Raw genomic sequence first — 23748 nt, 5'->3', positions numbered from 1 at the left:
CCCACATGAGGCTCCTCCGCTATGAGCCTGCTTCTTCATCTCCCACTCCCCCTGCTTGTGTTCCCTCTCTCGCTGGCTGTTCCTATCTCTGTCAAATAAATAAATAAAATCTTTTAAAAAAAAAAAGTCAATCAGAGAAAGACAATTATCATATGATCTCACTCATATGGAATTTAAAAAACAAAAGAGGATCATAGGGCAAGAGAGGGAAAAATAAAACAAGACAAAATCAGAGAAGGAAACAAAGCATAAGAGACTCTTTTTTTTTTTTACTTTTTTTAAAAAATTAAAATCAGAGAAAGACAATTATCATATGATCTCACTCATATGGAATTTAAAAAACAAAAGAGGATCATAGGGCAAGAGAGGGAAAAATAAAACAAGACAAAATCAGAGAAGGAAACAAAGCATAAGAGACTCTTTTTTTTTTTTACTTTTTTAAAAAAATTAATTTATTTATTTATTTGACAGAGAGAGAGACAGCCAGCGAGAGAGGGAACACAAGCAGGGGGAGTGGGAGAGGAAGAAGCAGGCTCCCAGAGGAGGAGCCTGATGTGGGGCTCAATACCAGAACACCAGGATCTGGCCCTGAGCAGAAGGCAGACGCTTAACGACTGAGCCACCCAGGCGCCCCAAACCATAAGAGACTCTTAATCATAGGAAACAAACAGAGGGTTGCTGGAAAGGAGGTGGATGGAGAATGGGGTAACTGGGTGATGGACATTAAGGAGGGTTCATGATGTAATGAGTACTGGGTATTATATAAGACTGATGAATCACTGAACTCTACCTCTGAAACTAATGATATACTATATGTTAATTGAATTTAAATTTTAAAAAAAGAATACCTTATATATTACCATAGCTATTGCAATTCAATTCCTTTAGGTTTTAACAAGCATTACATTGCAAGAGTGTTGCAATTTGCAAATATTACCCTGATACTTATAAATCTGGAACATTTAAAATACTTCAGGCAGCTCTAATAAAACTAGAACCCAGACAATAAATATGACTCTGACAAAACCTCTCTACAATTCTAGCTCTGCTGTGGCATTTAATGCACTTTGTTGCAAGTTCCGCAGTGCTTAGTATCTCATTGATACTCTTTGTATGTTCAATTCTGTGCAAGAATATCTTGTGGAGATTAAAATTCAAATGTAATATATTTTAGAAACTATTCATAACCGGATCCCACATCTGCATAAATCAAAGCTCAAAAACCATGTCATACATCTTTTATATGTAAGCTATCTTTTCTCAACACAATTAAACCCATTAACTTAATGAATAAATTGTTTGATTTTATCATTTGGACCTATAGACAAATACATATACATATAATTAAATAATAATTTAGTTATGCATTTGTCTTACCCATTTCTTTATTACCTTTTTCTCTTATTGGCAAAATAAAGATTAAAATGTACATTCAAACAACAATAATATTCACGATCTAGATATTCCACAGGGGAATGAGCAGGCAGAGGCATCCCCATCGGGGCTGGGGTCTACAGCGGGGGCCCTGTTCCTGCCTCAGGGGCGCCAGGGGCTGGAAGCCGGAGAGCAGCACACTTCGCCTGACCGCACACCGGGAGGCCCATCCAGAGCAAAGGGTTTGCTCAACAAAGAACGCCCCTTATCAAGAGCTCAAAGTGCCACTCGTGTCCTTAGTACTCTTTCTTCAAACATTTACTTACCAGTAACGGCAGTGACTAAACACAGTAAGGGAGTAAGACCCTTCCGTCTCGGTACACCAGTGTTACCCAATTCCTTGTCCTAGGTCTCCCTTTATTTACACAAAAGGAGCTTTGCCCGGAGGTGCTCGTGACTACAGCATACTGGAAATGCTAGACAAACTGTTGTGATGATCTGCCGTCACGTACAGCTGGTAACGGTACGCAGACAGCAAACAATAACGCCCCCCCCCAGCACCCTGGCGTTCACCCTTGGCAACCACCCTTGGCAGTCGTCTCAGACTGAGTGCTTCGGGACACCCCCGTGCCTACAGCCGGGCTGTGGCGGCGCCAGTGGCACTGGCCACCACGCTGACTCACCTCCTCTGGCCTCGAGACGCCCCTGGCATTCTAGCTTCCCTCTGGGCTTTCTGGAATGTGTTCAGATTCAACTCCCTCAAACCCAAGCTCTGGACAGCTGCCATTGAAATTCCTCTTCTTCCTACACTCCGCCCCTCACCTCCTGCTCCTCCTCGCACCCTGAGTGCGCCCAGTGGGATGCACTCCTGTGACTGTGACAGGACTGACATTCCCTCACAAAATGAACAGGTTGTTGCAGCTGGCTTCTAAGGAAAACAAAACGAACAAAACCCCAACACCACACAGGACATGTGCAAAACGGGAGAAGTTTCCCGGCCCCCGTCAGAGGCCGGCAGCCCGGCGGCCCCAGCTCCGGCCCCACCGCCCCACTTACAATCAGCTCGAGGTCGCCATCTGTGCCTGTGTAGTCTTCCATTACTGTTGCCTCAAAGCCCAGGTCCTGGACGAGCCGCGCTATCTCCAGCGGCTGGATGACTTCTGGATTATACTTAACCTCTGCCTTTCCGGCCATCAGGGCAACCAGCACCGAGAGAATCCCTGGAACCATCGGGCCACAGTTATAACATGCCAGGCAAGGCCTCTGGGATGACACAGTCAACATAACCTAACAAAGAAAAACATCTGCCCCAGAAGCCTCTAGAATAGGAGTTCTCAAACCTGACTGCACATTAGGATCACTTGGGAAGCTTTTAACAATCACCATGCCTGGCCCTAAGCTCAGACCAGTTACATCAGAATCCCTCAGGGTGGGTGCCAGCCATCTTTTCTTTAAAGCTCCCTGGGCGACTTTAATGCACCAGGCAAGTGTGAGAACCAGTGTTCTAGAACAATGCTTCTCACACTTTGATGGGCATACGAATCACCTGAGGACCTTGTGAAACTCGATTCTGGTTCAGTCGGTCTGGAGTGGGTCTGGGTTCTGCAGATCCACCCCGCTCCCAGACAATGCCTGTGCTGCTGGCCGGGGGCTACTGAGTCAGGCTCCAGAAGACGCCGAGGGGGCACACACCTCACAGCGAAGGGATACAGTCTGCAGCTCGCAACTACCGTTACCTCAGTGGTATACTTTCTTCTTCAGACACTTTTCACACGCAGAAAAAAAAATTCTTTCAAAAGTAGTTTTCCTTACTCTTTTTCGCTCTCTACTCCCTTTCAGAAGTGGAAGAGAAGTCCCAGACGACAGACCATCTCCAACGTACAATAGTTTGGCTTACAACTTTTCAACTTTATGATGGTGCAAAAGTGATACATGTTCAGTAGAAACTGTACTTCAAATTTTGGATCTGGACCTTTTCTGGGGCCAGTGCTGTGCTGTACAACACTGTCTGGGGATGCCGGGCAGCGGCTGAGAGCCTCGGCTCCCATCAGCTGTGCCACGATTAGGGTGAACAACTGATACATGTTCTGACCCGTTTCAGGTCGGTTCGGCCAAGTTAGGATGTTCGGTAGGTTAGGTATATTAAGTGCATTTTCAGGGGCGCCTGGGTGGCTCAGTGGGTTAAGTGTCTGCCTTTGGCTCAGGTCATGAACTCAGGGTCCTGGGATGGAGCCCCACATCGGGCTCCCTGCTCAGTGGGGAGCCTGCTTCTCCCTCTCCCTCTGCCACTCCCCTTGCTTGTGCTCTCTCTCTCTGTCAAACAAATAAATAAAATCTTTAAAAAAATGCATTTTCAACTTCTAATATTTTTGACATATGATGGGTTTATCGGGACATAATGCTATTGCAAGTCCGGTGAGATCTGTATCTTGCTAACACTTTGTGTGAGTTTGAGCGGGAAAACATGACTCATTCATATAAAAGAAAGAAACATGCTTTAGAAAGGATGCCGCAGTGGATAAAAGTGGGGGACTCAAGTCAGGAAAAGGAACACAGGCACCATGAGATATAGGCTATTTTATGAGCAGCCAGCCCAGGGAGGACAAAGCATGCCTCAATTTGCAAATAGTCGTCCTAGAGCTCCAGGACAGTACACAGCACAGGCAACCAGAGGCTGGAAACGTGTCACCCTACTTTAGTGCTGACTGAAAGCCAAGGAGTCCAAGCAGAGAGACACGTGGAAGGAGAGAAAGTGACTCTGCTGGCAAGGTAGTCACGGATAAGATATTTTCTAAACAAAAGACTAAGGATTTCTGCTGCACTTTCAGGTTTAAGAGACAGTATTGGAAATACAGTTTAGAGGACAAAACTGTGGCATTTCCACAACACTCTGTGATGTACAGGGACAAAGCACAGGATGTTCAACATTGCCACTTCTCCACAAACAGGCTATGTGCTCATACGACAGTGTGAGGCCGATGGCTGGCGCTGGAGGGGAAAACAGAGATGACCACCGGGACAAGCTAACTGAGGAAGCTACCCATGGAATGTGCCAGGACCTTTCGACTGCACTTCCCATCACTCACTCACTCAGAGATACATTCTATCTTCAACACGCAAAACACTTGCTAAAGACACCATGCCAAGCGCCCAAGAACATCAGATAGACATCTGCGCCATCATACAATGCACGTGCAGCCAGAAGAGCAGGGCTGCTGACGCACTGTGTCAGCGGGGACTGTGGAGGGAGAGCATGGTGTCCATTCTACAGCCCGCAGCCTCCGACAGCCCCCACGCAGCCTCCCTAGGTCTAACGTGGGGGCAGACCTCTTACCTGCTTCTTTCTGCAGGTTTCTCTCTATGTTGGACACACAGGACGCACAGGTCATGCCTGTGATCTGTAAAAAGCACTTCTGGGGTGCCCCTGGGGTAGAGGCTTGCGGGGGCTTTGACGAGGAGCCGGGGTCGTGGCTTTTAGGGAGCTCCCCAGCATGGGGAGCCACTTCCTGCACAGACACAGGTACGCCATCTGCGGGGCGCGCTGAGGAATTCCCCGCGCTGTGGTTTCCAACATGGTTGCTGTAACAGTTTCCTAGGATAAAATGTAAGAAGTCATTCAGATGAGAAGAACACATAACTTTTTTAAGAACAGGTTCAAGCCTGACAGTATGCAAATGAAAGCTCTTGAAGAAGCTCCATGGGGGCTGATTTCCATCACTGCCCCCCACCCCCCACCAACCAGAGACAGAGGCACACAATCGCAGACATATGAAAAGATGCCAATACTCAAGTAAGGAATGTTCCAGTTGGATGAGTGCTCTAATTAGACGATAACAATAAGAACTCACCAGGCCCTCCACTAAGCACATGGATGCCCTCCTTTAAAATAGCTCTCTATGGTACATAGGACTATCACCCCCCCTTGTACAGATAGAGAAATGAGTTAAAGAAATTTAAAAATGTGCCCCAAACCCCCGAGGTAGTAAGTAATGAAGCTAGTTTCTAAACCAGGTCTCATCACTCCCAGGATCTGTGCCTTTAAGCACTAAGCATCACATTCTTGTTAGCAGAGGTTTGCTCCCTCCCCACAAGAATCCAATGGACCCCACACCCCTTTACTGAGTTGTTCACCTTTTCCCTATTGCCAGGTGCCCGCACTGCCCGTACCTGCTCTCTCAGCTCACGGGGGCTCTTTTGACAGAACAAGTCCTGAATGGTAATGAGGCCCAACTTATCAACCAACTAACCCAGCTTGAATGGTTAGTATGTTTTGTGCTCCAGCAGCAGATCTGCCCGACTAAACACTGAAAATATCCATACTGTTTTCTTCTAGTAGCTGTTACTTCCATAAACTTCCGTATCAGGCCTATGGCATACTGTAAATTAACTTTGTGTAGGTTAAGAGATGAGAGTTGAATTTGGATCTCCAGTTGATCCAGCTCCGTAAACTGAAAAGACCATGCTCTGTCCCACTGAGTTCTGGGGATGAGGGCACAGACATTGTTGGGGGCCCTTTTTCTGGCCACCACATATGTACCTACATATATATGTAATCACCCAGACCAAGATCTAGAACATTTCCGTCACTCCAGAAAGTCACACAATGTTGATGACAGAAAGCCCTTGTAAGAGTATATACAAAAGAAAAAAAAGAGTATATACAAAGGATAATTATTTAACAACGAACTCTCATTAGTTGAAAATCCACAGCTGCAGAAGACAGAAGTTGGCATTAATGTGTACTGACAATGGGCCGTGACTTTTAAGTTTTTCTAAATAAATCTCACATCCTGGGATGTTTTGCTTATTTTCGAAAGGTGCTTAAAAACTACTTCCACTCATTCTAAGGGTCCAGTAGACTGACCCTTTCAGCACGTTCAGTGAAAACCCTCCATCACTCCGGCCTCACAGGACCTCTCTACCTTCTTGATGCAGAGACCACCCCTCACCCCCCAGCACAGGCTTACTCTCCCGGACTTGGTCATTGTTCAAAATGACTCTGCCCTTTGGATCTCAAATTCACAAAAGCTGTTTTGTGGCCACAACCTCTCAACATTCCATCTCCTGCACCCATCCACCTGCACTGTACCTGTCCAACCCCCCTGCACCTGTTCAAACCCTCCCCATTCCTAGTCCATCACCTGTTTTCTGGATTCAGCTGCCTTTCTATCCAAGTATTGTGGTCAACAATTTTAACAATATTTGTACCATTACAGAGAATTTCTCCCTACTCCCTACTCCAATTTACACATTGCCATTCTCCCACATTGGGATCTAAGTCACCTAAATTCTGGGGCTTCTGGAGATTATTAAAGAAAGTTGAAATAAACTAACAAAACCCAAACAGGTCTATGCTACTGGGTCCTTTATCCATCTATGCTAAGACTATGGGTAGGCATGTAAATTGATTTGGCTTTCTGGAAGTCTACTTGACAATATCATCAAAAACAGGATCTCTAACATGCTTAGCACTTAGTAGAGGCACAATAAATATTTGTAATGGAATGAAATAAAGTTTATATTCTGTGACCCAGTAATTACGCTTTCAGGTATTTATCATAAGGAAATAACTAAGTAAGCGCACAAAATGTAGCCTCAAAGATGCCCATCAACATTATTTACAATCACACGCACACAAAGTAGGTGAGGACAGTCCAATCGAAAACTGACTAATACAACGGAACGCTATGCAGCCGCTGAACATGGTGTTGCAGACATATGGATGGACCTGTAAGCATGTTTATGATGAACTGCAGGGTGAAAGAGATTACAAAACCACCATGTATAATGCAAATCTATGCATTTCTAAATATAAATTATATATGCTTTGGGGAAAGTCCAGAAGAGTATATCTGAAATGAAGTGCACTGTGTGGATATTGGGGGAAGCATATTCTAGACCGGGGGGACAGCAAGTACAAGACCCTGAGGTGAGAACAAGCCTGCCATGAGGACTAGGAAGGGGTTAGAAAGGTAGGGAGTCAGGGAGGGGCCTTCTAGATCACCCAAGGGCTCCCTCTCACAACACAGATGGGAAGGTGTCAGAGTATCAACAGGGTAACAGGAACGCTGTGAATGCTGGGCAGGAAACAGCCTGTAAAGCTGAAAGGCAAGAAGCAGGGAGACTAGTTCAGAGCCTCTTCCAGAATCCAGGACACACAGAATGGCAGCTTGCACCAGGGTGCCCTGTCTGACCTTATCTCCTATTACTTATACTCAAGTTCCACCCAAGCCACACTGTGCCCGAGACGTGGCGGGAGAACTCCTGCCCGGGGGCCTGTGCTGGGTCTCCTCCATCTTGTCTGGTGCAGTCCTGCCCTTTCCTGCCTGCGGAGACCCTTTCCATTCTGAAGTCTGACCCAAGCCCAGCTCCAAAGTCACCTCTATCATCAAGTCCAGTTGCTGGATTTTCTCCTCCTCTTCTGAATCTCAGGACCGCTCTACCTACACTTTCCTTGTCACATTTATTGCAGCCTGCCTTGGGTAATGGGTCTCTGATGTGCTTCCCTGTTAGAGTGTGAACCACATATGGGCAGGTCCTGGATGGCCTCTGAGCGTTCACGGCAGCCAGCACAGTGCCTGGGACCCCGGAAGCCCTGCAACACATGCTGGGATAAGGGAACAGTGGCCCAGGAGGGACACTGCCCATTTACAAGGGCGAGGGAACATGTTACACATGACAGATGACTTTTCCTCACAGGATAGTCATATAGCCATTCATCTGTACATTCATTCATTCAAAAACTACTTACCATGCAAACCAGTGAACACATGCAGAGCTGATTTCTAGATACAAACCAGGTCTAGATGTATTTTCAGCTGTCCAATGAGCTGGCTGAAATTCAACGCCTGACACTTGCCCACGGTTTCTCAGATCGTTCCCTTCCCTCTCCCTGCTCTATTGTCAAGGGGGCTGACCCCTGCAAAACCACTTTTCCCAGGTTCCCTTGCTACCTGGCTTCTGATTAAATTTGGCACATGGGAGGTAACCAGTGGGAAATGATAGGACAGAAAGAGAGAAAACCCGAAGTGTTTCCCATCTATCTACTGGGAGCCCAGCTCCTGGCCAGCCTCTCCGTTAGTAACTCCAGGGCTGCCGGCTGTTAGCAGGCAACCTCACAGCCCCCGGGCTCTCATGGCGCCCTCTGGCCTCGGACCCCCCGCCTGGGGTGCCAGCTTCTGCTCTCAGTCATCTCTTGGTTTCCTTCCCATTCCCCGTGTGGCTATTCAGCTCTAACATCTCTGAGTCGTGCTGTGGATTAAACCCCATCACTGAGCTACCCTGTGAGCCCACGTGTCATAGCCTTTTCTTTCTCTTTCACTCCCCCCACAAATACCTACTATGTGCTGGGTGCTGCCGAGTCCAAGGAGAAACAACACGGTTTAAAGACTGTGTCCAATGAGCTCCTCTTCCTGATCGATCCAGAATGACCAATTAAATACAGATAATGCCTTTTTAGCATTCAAGTGGCTATAAGATAGTCACCAACACACTTATGGTTTATCCTAAATTTTAAAGACCCCCAGGTGAAATACAAAATTCCCAGCTAAATTTGAATTTCAGATAAACAACAAATAACTTCGTAGTGTAAGTATGTCCCAAATATTGCATGGGACACACTTCTACTGAAACAATATTCACCGCTTGTCTGAAATTCTAATTTAACTAGGTGTCCTATATCTTTATTTGCTAAATCTGGTACACTAAATACCTCTTGGGCTAAAAACATACATAATTCTGGCCAATAAAAAGCACTGCTCTTTTCTTTCTAGACTTACTTAGTCAAATCCAATTATTCTGGATTATGCAGTTCAATGCGAATTTCTTTTTACTGCCAACAACCCGATTCTACTGTTGAAAGACTTGAAACCTCATACAAATACAGCAGATGATGACTCTGTACTACATTTCCTACCTTTCAAGTACAGGATTTACTGTTCCATTGTTATTTCCTCATTGATTTTTGTTTAAAAACAAACTCCTTCCTGAAACTTGGTACAAAAGACAAAGTACAGAACAGGGCCAAGTCATTCCACTCGACTTACCCACTCCCTTTAAGGGTGTGTGTGCAGGGAAGCCCCAGGACACAGCGAGCTTTTCGAGGAGGCACACTTTATCTTGGCGGCCACTGCGAAGTGGATGTGGGAAACCCAACCAAGTCCAGCTGGCCCTGAGCGCGGCCATGGGTCTTTGCCCACGAGCCCTTCTAGAGCTGGGCTTGGCCACCCCCCTGCAGCTCAGACTGCAGTGCAAGCTAATGGGACTGTCCTGGCCTGGTCCAGCCTGCAACTCGCACTACCGCACAGGGCTGGTATCTTGGGATCGAAGCCGTGAAAACACTGCTGCCCACACAGTTGTCCCTCGCATGTCCGGCTTTCTCTCCTCATCTTCAGCCCCTCTGCAAACCTCCTACCTATCACCTTTTCCATCCCGCCTTGGCTAAGCTCCTAGAGGGCTGTGCCTCCCCCTACCATAAAGCTGGGCACCCCATCACCCGAGCCTCCTCCTCCTAGTTACATGGAGCCTGAGACCCCCTAAGCCCCCTCCTTGAAACAGCTTCCTTTAATTCCAGGGTGCCATCCTTGTTTGTGAAAATCTCCTCCTCTAGACACCCTTCCTTCCACACCAGTGCCATCACGTTCTTCCCTCTGCCTGTCCCGGGTCACACTCACTTTCCCTAGCCTTCTGTCATCTCCCATGGCTCCCACCACCTAATCTGCATTTCCAGCCCACTCTCCAGGAATTGAACCCAACACTCAGCTGTCCTCCAGCAAGTACACAGCTTGGGCTGGCCGCAGGCTCTCCCTTTCCTCCATGGCCCGCCCCATCACACCCCTCATCTGGACCAAGCTTGCTGGACGCAATCTCCTGAACGTCATTCTAGTCCATCTCCTGCTCTCCAGCCCCACGTCATCTCTCCCCAGCCTCCCATGCGGTCTCCGTGCCTCAGTCCACACCGCACCGACACCGACTGGCCTGCTCGTGTGTGAACCCACCTGCGCTGCCTCTGGGTGTGAAAATCCCCCGCTGACACCCCTCGCCTTCACAGTGAAATGCAACGTCAGCTGGACACGCAGCCCATTCGGAGGGGCCCACCGCTGTCCGGCCTGTCTGGCCTTCTCCTGAGTCCTCGTGCTCAGGCCACTCCCCTGGGCTCCCCCAGCACAATGAGCTGCCTCCGGCGTCCCGGTCCCCGTCCCCATGCCCTGCCCTCCCTGGCTCACGCGGGACTCATCCTGCTGCGCTACAACATAAGCCCCCGGGAGAGCCCACCACTCACAGGTCCTGGCACCTGGCAGAAACGCGCGCCTCTTCCCACAGCCATCGAGAAGAACAAGGGAAATCATCACTGAATCTGCTCCTTAATTCCCACTTTCAACAGAGTGGGCTCCAGGTGGTGAGACTAAGGTTCTGTTTTTACTGTTTTGTTCAGCAGAGAAATCTCAGAATATGATGACATTTCCTTTGGAGAGAGAAGGTCCTGATGTTCCCACAGGACTCTTTTTTAAAAAGAACACAGAATCTCTGTTCTCTTCAGAAAAAACCAAAGAACTTAGCATTTTAGTCCCAGCTACATGAGAGGCAAAATCTACACATCAGAAAATTCTATTTCTTCTACCCTAACACATTTAATACACAAGGAAAAGCTGCAGAATTTGGTCAGCCCTGTGGACAGGTGAGCAGCGAGTGTGCGCCGCCCCCCCGGCCCCCACCTACCCTGTAGGCACTATGTCGTAAGCACAAGGGAAAAGGAGGAGACCCCAGGGTGCACTTCACATGGGTCAACTACATACCAGAAATGACTGAAGTCTCAAATCCCATTTCTTCAACAGCAGCTCGGAGTTCTTCTGGGTTAATTATGGCGGGATCATAGAGCACCACTCCAGTCCCTTCGGCCAGAGAGACTGACATTTGTTGCACCCCTTCCCTTTGGGAGATCAGGCCTTCAATGGACTGGACACAGGATGCACAGGTCATGCCGGCAATGGCGAGCACCACGGTTTCATACACGCCTGGTGCCTGGGTTCTCGGGTCAGGGGCAGGGGCAACACGGTTGGAAGACCAGCTACCTGTCCCACTCCCCGCTGCTCCATCAGGAAGAGAAACTTTAAAGTTCCCAGGTGGAAGAGCTTCAATGGCCCTCTGCAGGGCCCCTGCGGTGACACAAGAAGGGTCATACTGTACTTGGGCCATTCTGTTCTCCAAGGATACTTGAATACTTTGAACCCCGGGGAGTTGGCCTATGTTTTCTTCAATATTCAGGACACAAGACTTACAGTGCATTCCATCTATTCTCAGTTGCAGGGTGACCACATGGCTCCCTTGGTGCCCCGAGGTCTCAGAGTTATTGAGATTCTGGTTATCGGAAGCCAAAGGTGTCTTTGGGTTGGTCCTCTGTAACCGCCCAATATCAATGGGTCCCAGGCTGACGGGCGCCACTCTGTTCTTGATGACAGCTTCAAAGCCCATGTCGTTGACACGGTCCCTGAGGTCCTGTGGCTGAATAAGATAAGGCTGGTAAGTAATGACTGCCTCCTGGGTGCCGAGGGACACTCGGACTCTCACTACCCCTTGCAGTTTCCCAAGCTTGCCTTCGATGGAGCTGACGCAGGACTGGCAGGTCATGCCCTCCACCCGAAGCTTGACCACGGCCTCGAGGCCGGATGAGGACCTCGAGGGCCAGGAGGCAGCCTTTCCTTCTGCGACGCTGGCCTCAAAGCCCATGTCCTCAATGTGATGGCAAATCTGCAGCAGGCTCAGGATGGACGGCACGTACGTCACGGTCGCACTGCCCTGTTCCAGGGAAACCTTAATGCTCACGACGCCTTTCAAACTGGAAATCCTGCCCTCGATAGACTGCACACACGACTGGCAAGTCATGCCCGAAACGCTGATGGTGCTGGTCGTCTGAGGGGGGCACACACCGTCCAGGCCACCCTCGTAGCCAACATTGTCGAAGGCGAAACTCTGCTTCATCTCTGGCTCCCAGGCACGAGTGGGCAAAGAAAGTTTAGACAGGATCTAAAGGGGAAAGAAATAACATTTTGTATTTAATCCTTGAAACTAAATATTTGCTAAAATATTCCAGCTTCTCTGGCACTGAGAAAATGGAAAACAATGCCACTGGCGTCAAAACGGCCCGAAAGTTTAAGATCATAAAATGCAGGGAAAGAAAGCTATAAAAATATTATTGACCAAATGAAATGGTTCTGTTGGGTTTCTGTTAGCTCGAACATTCTGTGACTCTGAATGCTGAACCTAGACGTCAACTGTCCACCTTAGGAAAATGTGTTTTTCTTACCTCGAAGATGTAGTGGTTTCCCTAGGGAAGGAAGAGAGCGTGATATCACTCACGCACATGGAACCAGCATGCCAGGCCCACCTGTGGCTGATTCCCGAACTCTCCCTGCAGAGCTTCGATCCTGCTGCAACTTACATATATGTAGATTGGGCAACACTTTAATTCTGTCTCTCTTTCCAGGGTGTCGGTCTCATTCTCTTAGCGGGGGTTAAATTTAACAACCACAGGGCACCTAATCCAAATGCATACCTCCCAGGCATCCTGGCGTCAGACCACAGGCCTGTGATAAAAGGTCCGGAAGTATGCTGCGCGAGCCAGGGGAAATGAGCACGAATGGCTGCACCAAGAGGGGCAGGAGGGGGAAGGCTGGAGCAACTTCTCAGTTCTGCCTCCACTGAGTGTCACTGCCCCCTGGGGGTCCACAACAGTTGTAGTCATCACCCATAATCACAAGGGCTTCCCCAAATTAAATGGATGTATTTTTTTTTTAAAGATTTTATTTATTTATTTGACAGAGATAGAGACAGCCAGCGAGAGAGGGAACACAAGCAGGGGGAGTGGGAGAGGAAGAAGCAGGCTCATAGCGGAGGAGCCTGACGTGGGGCTCGATCCCATAACGCCGGGATCACGCCCTGAGCCGAAGGCAGACGCTTAACCGCTGTGCCACCCAGGCGCCCCGGATGTATTTTCTTAATATACCAGAGTACAAGCATAATTTCCTGACTTCTTTCTTCCCATAATGATGTGGCTTCAGCCATTCTATTAGCAAAACCAAATCTTCCTTTCGCAGGGTCCCAGCCTCCCCACGCTCCTGATTAGATAATAGTTTTCATACCAGTACTATTACATGCTTCTGAAATTCGGGAACAGGCCTTTCTCTATGGTATATGACCAGAAAGCACATCATTCCCTGTGCCTTCACAATCCTACTTATATCTCCAGATGAATCCCAGTTACATGGATTGATCTTCTCCGTATCCCTGTGCATAAACGCCTATCTTTCCAACTTCAGCTTTTGAGCAGCTTAACAAAATGAAAGTTTAAATCAAACTATAAATTTGATTTCAAATTTTCAAATTCAAAGCAGACTATAAATGTTCTTTCGTACATCCATAAAGGAAATCCTAAACTAGCCTGGAATTAATAGTTATAAAGAGTTGTTTTTAAAAATATTCACTATAGTATTTCCTAAAATAGTAGAGAAAAAAAGGAAATAATTAAGTAATTTATGGGATAGCAACTAAAAAGAGTTTATTGCATTAAGTAAATACACTGAGATTACCTGTGGTATAAATATGGAAATGCAGTATATGATAAAGAGGACACGGCACAACAGTATTAATGGACAACTGGGAAAAATAGAATTTGGAACCTATTTATCAAGAGATATTTCAGGTAGCTCAGAGATGAAGATGTAAGAAGTAAAACAGTAATAATACAAGAAAACACAGGAAAATACCCATTACAATCTCAGGCGGGGAACGTTTAAATATGAAAAAAGAAAAACAAGAAAATCCAAAAGCTATAGAAGACCGATAAATCTAACCACAATTAAGAGAAAACATGGCTCTACCCAAGGAAAAAGATAAATGAGAAACAGAGGGGGAGAAAAGATTTGCTTCGTACTAAGCACGAGCTAATTTCGTTAAAATATAAAGAGCTCCTTCTAAAAAGAAAAAGGCCCACAATCCAACAGGAAAAAGGAAGTCCATCAAAAAGAAAATGCAAATGCCTTTTCGATATATGCAAAAACAATACCAAGGCAGAACCGTGACACTCCAACAGCACTGCGGTACTGCTGGGGCCGGCACCGTCGCTCATGCTAGAGCTGGTGGGGGTGTAAACTCTCAGGAGGGCAACCTGGTAATGTATATTAAAATGACACATCCAAATATTCCTTGACCCAGCAACTCCATTTCTAAGAATTTACTCAATACACATATTTTTTCATGTCTAAAAGCAAGCATGCAGCGAAGATATTAAAGACTGCAAAGAATTGGAAACAAATGTCCATCAATAGGAGGTTGATTACTTCAACTACTACACAGCTATTCAAAGGAATAGTATCCAGCTCTTTAAAAAGGAACGAGGGGGGTGCCTGGGTGGCGCAGTCGTTAAGCATCTGCCTTCGGCTCAGGGCGTGATCCCGGCATTATGGGATCGAGCCCCACATCAGGCTCCTCCGCTAGGAGCCTGCTTCTTCCTCTCCCACTCCCCCTGCCTGTGTTCCCTCTCTCGCTGGCTGTCTCTCTCTGTCAAATAAATAAATAAAATCTTAAAAAAAAAATAAAAAGGAACGCGGTAACTCTGTATATACTGAAATGGATTATCAAATATATCATTCAGTGAAAAAAAGCAGGACACAGAATACATGGTGAATACAGTGTTTCAGTTATCCACTGCTGCGTGACAAACCACATCTAGTGGCTCAGAACGAGAGCTCACATTGTTTCAGTGTGGACAGGGCTCAGCAGGGAAAGCTCATCTCTGCGTCATCTGGAGTGGCGTCAATGGGGCTGGAGGTTCCACTTCCAAGGAGATGGTCTGTCCATCACATGGCTGGCAAGTTGATGCTGGCTACTGTCTGGTAGCCACGGGAAGGGACCTCAGTTCTCTCTGTGAAGCCTTTCCACATGGCTAGGTTGGGTACTTCACAGTTGCTGGTTTCTGGGTTTTGAGAGGCAGTGTCACAATAGTGAGCATTCCCAGAGGACAAGTCCCAGTGTGCAAGCACTTACCAAGCCTCTGCTTGCATCACACTCACTAATTCATCATGCCCAAAGCCAGTCCCATGGCCAAACTCGGCCAGTATGGGAGGTAATTACAGAAGGGCTTAAATACAAGGAGGTGTAGTTCATTGGGAGGGCCACCAAAGTAAGTCTATCACAGCATGCCTGCACTATTTGTGAGAAAAAGAATGTCACACACGGAGCTGGTTGCATATGCATGGACTATCTCTGGGAGAATACGTAAGAAACTGGTACAGAATTTGAGGAGGATTCGGGGCTGAGGCACAGGAGTGGGAGGGAAGAGTTCTTTCCGTGTGTAACGGACACATGAAAAAATGTTCAAAATCATTAGCCATCAGGGAAATTCAAATCAAAACCACACTGAGATACCACCTTACGCCAGTTAGAATGGCAAAAATTGACAAGGCAAGAAACAACAATTGTTGGAGAGGATGTGGAGAAAGGGGATCCCTCCTACACTGTTGGTGGGAATGCAAGTTGGTACAGCCACTCTGGAAAACAGTGTGGAGGTCCCTTAAAAAGTTAAAAATTGAGCTACCCTATGACCCAACCATTTCACTACTGGGTATTCACCCCAAAGATACAGACATAGTGAAGAGAAGGGTCATATGCACCCCAATGTTCATAGAAGCATTGTCCACAATAGTTAAATCGTGGAAGGAGCCGAGATGCCCTTCAACAGATGACTGGATTAAGAAGATGCGGTCCTCGGGGCGCCTGGGTGGCAGAGCGGTTAAGCGTCTGCCTTCGGCTCAGGGCGTGATCCCGGCGTTGTGGGATCGAGCCCCACATCAGGCTCCTCTGCTAGGAGCCTGCTGCTTCCTCTCCCACTCCCCCTGCTTGTGTTCCCTCTCTCGCTGGCTGTCTCTATCTCTGTTGAATAAATAAATAAAATCTTTGAAAAAAAAAAAAGAAGATGTGGTCCATATATACAATGGAATATTACTCAGCTATCAGAAAGAACGAATTCTCAACATTTGCTGCAACATGGATGGCACTGGAGGAGATAATGCTAAGTGAAATAAGTCAAGCAGAGAAAGACAATCACATGGTTTCTCTCATCTTTGGAACATAAGAATTAGGAAGATCGGTAGGAGAAGAAAGGGATAAAGAAAGGGGGGGTAATCAGAAGGGGGAATGAAGCATGAGAGACTATGGACTCTGAGAAACAAACTGAGAGCTTCAGAGGGGAGGGGAGTGGGGGAATGGGATAGGCTGGTGATGGGTAGTAAGGAGGGCACGTATTGCATGGTGGGGCACTGGGTGTTACACGCAACTAAGGAATCATTGAACCTTAGATCAAAAACCAGGGATGTACTGTATGGTGGCTAACATAATATAATAAAAAAATATTATTCTAATAAAAAAATAGAAGAAAAAAAATAAAATTTATTTTTGAATTTGAAGGCTTTCAAAAAAAACCTAATGTATAATATACATGCATTACCAAATTCTAAAAAATAATTAGTTTAAAAATTAAAATAACACGAGTATAAAGGAGATCTAGAACAATGACTTGACCATAACCGGTATTAAATACTTGTTTAATTGACAAAAATGAAAGAAAAACTAAGATATTCAAGGATGTTCACTTTAATACAGTATCTTCATAAGCAGAATTGCCTCCTTAAAACAAGACATAACCCTCAACCACCTAGTCTGTCGGAAAAACAAACCCCTAATGATTTACTATCCAACTTATTTTGCTTGGTCCTAGGTAGGTCTAGCTAAAACTCACCAAACCCCAAGCCACAATGCTAGCTCTTAATCCCGTGATTATGGATTCCATGCTCCTGCCAAAAAGGTTTGCAGAAGCATTGGAAGCTATTTGTAGCAAACGATACTCAGAGGTCCCCCTTCTAGACAGGCAGGTTTCTAAAGACAAGTAGTTACGAAAGATAAAGCTTTGCACGTAACACAACTTTGTGAAACACCAGAGTCTCTGTTGGTTTAGAAGCAATCTCCTAACAGTTGCTGGGTATTTGAATAGTTTTTAAGTGTATCCACACGGAATGTATATGTGCTTTTAATTCCATTCTTCAAGAAAGAGGATCTTTGGGGGAAAAAACTCTAATGAGTTCAAAAAACAAACACATTGAGGTCTAAGGGTTCATCAAGCAATCATGGACATTGGAGAGGGGGTCCAGGGAACGAACTGTGTTCAGGGAAAACCTTATGGAATCCCAGTGTTGCCTAATTCTCACTAAATTATATACTTCTTGAGGACAGATGTCTGGGACTTCTTTGGCAAGCCCAACAGGTTGGGGAAGAACTTCTGCTAGGTTTTAAGTTGTTAACAAACTATGAGTACGGTGGGCATCAGGATTAGAAGGGACTGGCAACACAGGAAGGGGGGGAATTCCACAGAGAGGAATCCAAACACGAATTTCAATTCTTTGTACTCTCTAGACACTCGGGCCACATGGCATTTTCCATGGATGCCAGGGCTTGTAAAAGAAAAGATGGTTAAAGGGATAGAAAGGGTCGATTCACTGAGGTGGAGCTAGGATAGGAAAGTCAGATCTGTAGACAGGCCAGGCTGGTATGAAGAAGAAACTGGAAATGGGGTGCCATGTTTGGACGAAAGGTTTCAGAGCCAGACTGAAATTGAAAAGCCCAGAAACGGCATGCCTCGTAGAAAATGTCTGTGACCACAAATCGAAGAGCAATTCTACCACGTGCACAATGCAAGGATACATTAGCCCCTTCCGAGATCTCTTCGTTCCACTGGGATCCACATCACCCTTCAGGATACCACTGGCCCAACTTACCCTTGAAACTTCTTTCACTCTGAAGGGTGTGTAACACCTTTAACAACTCAGGAGGAGAAATGTTCCAGCATCTAACTTCCGCCCCATCCAACTCTGTGCACCTGAACTTTCATGGAATTCAAAACAGAAACGTCCTGCTGTTTTCATATGTACGCAGATCCAGTAAGAGCAAATAGTTAATGATTCTCAGTGTTATTTTATGAGGACGGCATTTTATATCCTTAATGCTCAAGATAATTCTACAAGTAAGTATTCTTATCACCATTTCACCGTTGAAACAGTCTCAGACTTATCAAAGGTCACAAATCAATCTAAATAACAGCTGGGATTTAAATCCAGCTCAAAAGTCCAGCAGGCTATTTTTTTAAAACAACAGTTAAGGTTACATTTTCCTTTTAGCCATGCTAATTACAGGAGGAGACTCCAATACAGAAAAAGCAAAATACAAAAGAGCAACACTCAGAGAACACGGAAAAAGAGCCACCTCTTACCTGCCACGTAACAATGAGGCTAACAGCTAAGCGAGTGAGCCCAGCAAGGAGGCAGGGGAGTGGCCAGGAGCACTGGGCCCGTCTGCCCGAGTCTGAGCCTAGCCTTCCTTCATCCCTGAGTAGGCCACCTCTAGCTGTCTCTGGGACTTCAGAAAAACTACAGCAGAATATCAGTACTCACTCTGCTTCCTCCAATATTCCTAACTGCAAATACATTCAAGGCAGCCATGCTTACAAGACGAGGCAGGACACAAGGAGAAGTGGTAGTGGTTCTGGAACCTTCCACATCCTCCTGAGTGTGAATGACTCATTGCCAGGCCCTATTCTTATCTGAGAAATCTCTGGATATCAGAGGTTCATAAGGGAGGGAGGGTCAGAAGAGATTGTTTAACTCAAGAAAAGATCCAGACAGATGGGCACCAGCCTCTAAAACCCCCACTGAGGGACGGTCCACGTTTCATTGTTAAACCTGTATGTATACATATTTACACGAGTGTGTACTTATGTATTAATACATAAAATTGAGGTTATCTATAGGTGCGACTTTCTGCATGTTTTCCAGTTATTAAAATTTAAAATTTAATTTAAATTAAAAATTAAAAAAACAAACAAGTGTCATTTTTATACCAGAAAACAAATGTGGTTTTTCAGTTTATCTAAGGCAAAGAATATCTTGTTAAACCATACAATGCCAACAACGATACTAATCACTGTGATAAAGACGACAACAGTGATGCCCTGATGGTATACTTGTGCATGGCTTTATACTCTAAAAAAATATTTTCACATATTTGTTTAAATATATGTTCTTCTTACTTGCTGTGAATTTATTGAGGGTGTGTCTGACAGTCTTGGGTATGAATTCCAGCCATGTCTGGGCGAATCCAAGCCCCAGTTTTCCTAGCTGCAGGTAAAACGGGGTAGTAAGAAAGCCTACTTTACAGTTTTGCAGGAAGGCCTGAACGCTGAAAGGATTTAAACAGCTAACATCATAAATGTCTGAAAATGAATGACTAGGAAGACAAACATGACTCATTTGGTCCTTAAAAGTGGCCCAAGGAGGTAAGCAGGGAACTTACTATTTCCACCATTTAACTGATAAGGAAAACTAATCATTAAAACAAGTGTACATATTGCCCCAACCCCCAGTCCAACCCCTTCAAACTGTTTTTTCATGATGTTTCACCAAGGTCCAGAAAGAGCTTTTAGGCACTATTATTTAAATTTTATCTACTGAAAAAAAAAAAAAACCCGAACTAACCAAAACTCAGGCAATAATTCAAACACTGATGAGGGCCAACTACGGGCCCGGGCTGTGTGTGCAACACCCAGATCTCTGCCCTCCGGGGCCACCCCAGCTCTGATGTTGACTATACACTTTCTGGGAAATTCTGAACAAATGTATTGCCTGTTTCCTTCTCTTGACCACAGCAAGGTAAAGTATGAACTCTTACTGAGAAACTGGATGCACTATATTCATTATTTGCTTGGGCAAAAAAGTGAATAAAGGTAAATTAACCAGTCTCAATATATACATACAACACATGTTGTTTTCTACATATGAAAAAATAAAATCTAGAAATTCACAAACTGTAAGACCTCTCCAAGAAGCACTTTACAATGATTACCTCAGAAAATTTGTTTGCAATCTCGTTCCAAACAGCTTTACTATTAACCCTTTCAGAGAATTTCGTGGCTTTTAACTTAGGTCTATTGCAACAATTATCCTATCAGACTTTTATCAAATCAACAGCATTTTTCTCCTGCTTCAGAATCTTCTCTGATAAGACTGTATTTCAAGCCCCTCCCATCAAAGAAATGTTATATAACAATCCTGTCACTATCAAGCAACTGTCCATATCTTCAAACATGTTTTTACATTTGAATGACACAGTCTAGGTCAGAATCATAAAGTCATCATTACCTTATGTCATTTCCCAGAATTATAAGATCACGATGTAAAAGACCTCCCATTAAACACATGCAAGAGTGCCACAGGCTGGAAGAGATGTCACACCAACACCAGGAACTCAGATAATCGTAGGACAGAAGTCAACGAACTTGGGATTATTTTTGCTAATTATTATTATTGATAAATTCCATATGGTTGTCAGATTTGGTGAAATAATGCAGTTATTTTATCACACAAAATACTATAAATCATTATAGTAGTCTATAATGGCTAACGAATGTAAGTTTTTGCCTAGAATTATAGGTATGATTAGCTCAACATAAAACAAATACATTCCTTTGAAAGACTTAAGTGTAAACACATGTTTATAACGTATACTACCCTGTAATGCACAATAGGTACTTGATACCAAAAATAATCCTCAGAAAAAGAAATGGAGGTGGTTGATAAACCTTTAAAAAAATAATATATGGTCAAGTAATATTTGACAAAAGAGCAATGCTCAATGGAGAAAAAGAAAGTCTCTTCAATAAATGGTGCTGGAGAAATTGGATATTCACATGGAAAAGAATGAAAATGGACCCATATCTTATACTATTCATGAAAATTAACCCTAATGGATTAAAGACTTAGAAGACCAGAAACCATACAACTCTAGAAGAAAACATAGGGGAAAAGCTCCTTGACATGGATCCTGGCAATGATTTTTTTGGGTATGACACTTAAAGCACAAGCAACAAAATCAAAAATAAACAAGTGGGACCACGTCAAACTACAGTTTCTGCATAGCAAAAGAAACCATCAACAAAATGAAAAGACAACCCATGGAATGGGAAAAAATATTGGCAAACCACATATCTGATAAGGGGTTAATATCCAAAATACATAAAGAACTCCTACAACTCTATCTATCTATCTATCTATCTATCTATCTATCTATCTATATTTATACACACACAGATTAAAAAATGGGAAGAGGACACAAATAGACACTTCTCCAAAGAAGACACAAATGGCCCACAGGCACATGGGAAGGGGCTCAACACTGCTAATCACCAGAGATATGCAAATCAAAACCACAACCCAGGTATTACCTCAGGCCTGTTAGAATGGCTTTCATCAAAAAGACATACCAAGTACTAAATAATTCAACTCTCAAGTAGGTCCAAAGTTTGATTTATGACAGATTTGGGGTCAATACATTGTTGGCAATGAACAAGTACTCATTTACAAATGACTTTTAGCTTGGTTCTTTTTTTTTTTTTTTTTTTAAGATTTTATTTATTTATGTGACAGAGAGACAGCCAGCGAGAGAGGGAACACAGCAAGCGAGTGAGAGAGGAAGAAGCAGGCTCCCAGCAGAGGAGCCCGATGTGGGACTCGATCCCGGAACGCCGGGATCACGCCCTGAGCCGAAGGCAGACGCTTTAACGACTGCGCTACCCAGGCGCCCCTTTTAGCTTGGTTCTTATCATCCTAAACCAGCTACTACAAATTTCCCCCATTTGAGAATAATTCATTTCAATTCTTCCTAAAAATAATCCTAAATTTAAAAGCGGGACTGCAATTAAACCTGATGATATAGGTATAGATGTACATATGTCATATGTGTGTGGGTGTATGTTCACAAAATACTAAGTAAAAAATATAAGGTGTATAATACTATGTACCACCTGATCCTATATCCGTAAATAAATAGAGAGACTCATACACGTATGCGGCTGGGGCGTATGGTTGCTTGCATTTTCTTCCTAATACTTTGTTCCCCTCGCCTCATCTTAAATTTGTTTCATACAATGAACACGTTACTTTTACAATCAGAGCTTTAGAAAAAAACAGTTGGCACTGCGCTCTGACAGATTGACTGGCTGACACAGTTGTACCAGACATCCAGAGAGCACCAACCACATCTTGAGTTGGGAATTCTACTGAATATTGTAATTTTGGCAGAAACAGTACAACATTGCGTTTCTATAGTACCCCACAAAGTGCTTTCACAATCCCAGGAGGTGGGACTTATCGTTCCACTTTGCAGTGGGGAATGTGAAGCTGGAGGAGTCCGAGACTCGTCTGCCACGTCCCCCAGCCCGGCACCGGAAGAGCACAGATCTGCACCAGACTCTCAGGACCACAGCCTCTACGCCAGCCTCCTTTCTGAAGGGCTCCCCCAGCCAGGTTCAGGTTGCTCCCCTAGTCACGCGAGATTAGTACTGGCCATTAAAAATTAGAATATTTCACATTCAAATAGACACAGGCTGGATTTTGTAAAGCGGGAGTCTGAGCATTTAAGAAATGTCAGGCATTCCCCCCCCCCAAATTTAATATTTTGCTCTCTTAGACACTCAGCTAAAAAATATAAAAGCTGACCATGCACTGCATAAAAGACATTGATAAATTTCCCTCAACAGATGTAAATCTCTTGCATAGTACATTTCAGAAACCTCTTTTCACAAAAGTTCTTTTAGCTTTTGGGACTTTTTAAACAATAAAAACCAGAAGAAACAAAAATAACTCTTAAAGGAGCAAGAGACTCACGAAAACTTTCCTTTGTATCTAACTAGTATTTTTGTCCATCTGCCTTCATCACTAAAAAAGACCCCACACAAACCAGCAGTCCCACCCAGAAATGCTAGGAAAAGGCACCGTTTTTTATAAAACGTTACACTGCCCTACTTCTGAACATGACCTGACCTTTGGGTTAAACAAAACTTTCATTTGCTTAAGAAGAGCAGCTTCGTTTTGCAGCAACCTGCTCAAAATATTTATTTAGTAAAAATGTGGACATTAACAAAATAAGGTACACATTTAAAAAAAAAATAAGACGACGGGGACATCCATTTTTGTCTGAGTTGCCTTTTGGAAAATTTGTGCTCCATAGAGGCTTACAAAATATCCTAAAAATAAGCAACCAAACCCGAGAGTTAGCATGATGCACTTTTGTCTCTGGAGATCCACCTTGCCTCTGGCTCCCTCCCCGAGACCGGCTTCCCTGACCCCTTGCTCGTGGGACATGGGAGCAGCGTCCATCTGGGAGCCCGGTCCAGCTCCCCCTCGGCTTGCGAGCCCTCCTGCAATTGCACTGACCTGATTGGAACGGATTCCTCGTGCTCCGTTCAAAACCTTCTGTGCAAACTCTCCTTCCTCCTCT

The 23748-nt window shown here is 44.9% G+C and overlaps 1 protein-coding gene across 1 annotated transcript in view; it reads right to left on the bottom strand.

The window, feature by feature from the left end:
• Positions 1-12390, bottom strand: part of ATP7B (ATPase copper transporting beta) — a 43683-nt gene extending 31293 nt beyond the window's left edge. The window contains exons 1-3 of the mRNA XM_008706890.2: positions 11169-12390; positions 4709-4966; positions 2431-2594 (exon numbers count right to left, since the gene is read on the bottom strand). Coding sequence (XP_008705112.2) covers positions 2431-2594; positions 4709-4966; positions 11169-12351 — 1605 coding nt within the window. The 5' untranslated portion in view covers positions 12352-12390. The remainder of the gene's footprint in view (positions 1-2430; positions 2595-4708; positions 4967-11168) is intronic.
• Between the last annotated feature and the right edge of the window lie 11358 nt (positions 12391-23748).

Source organism: Ursus maritimus, unplaced genomic scaffold (genome assembly GCF_017311325.1).
Source record: "Ursus maritimus isolate PB19 unplaced genomic scaffold, ASM1731132v1 scaffold_10, whole genome shotgun sequence".
Taxonomy (NCBI): Eukaryota; Metazoa; Chordata; class Mammalia; order Carnivora; family Ursidae; genus Ursus; species Ursus maritimus.
The sequence above is the reverse complement of the archived record's forward strand: the minus strand, read 5'-3'. Positions and strand labels throughout refer to the sequence as shown.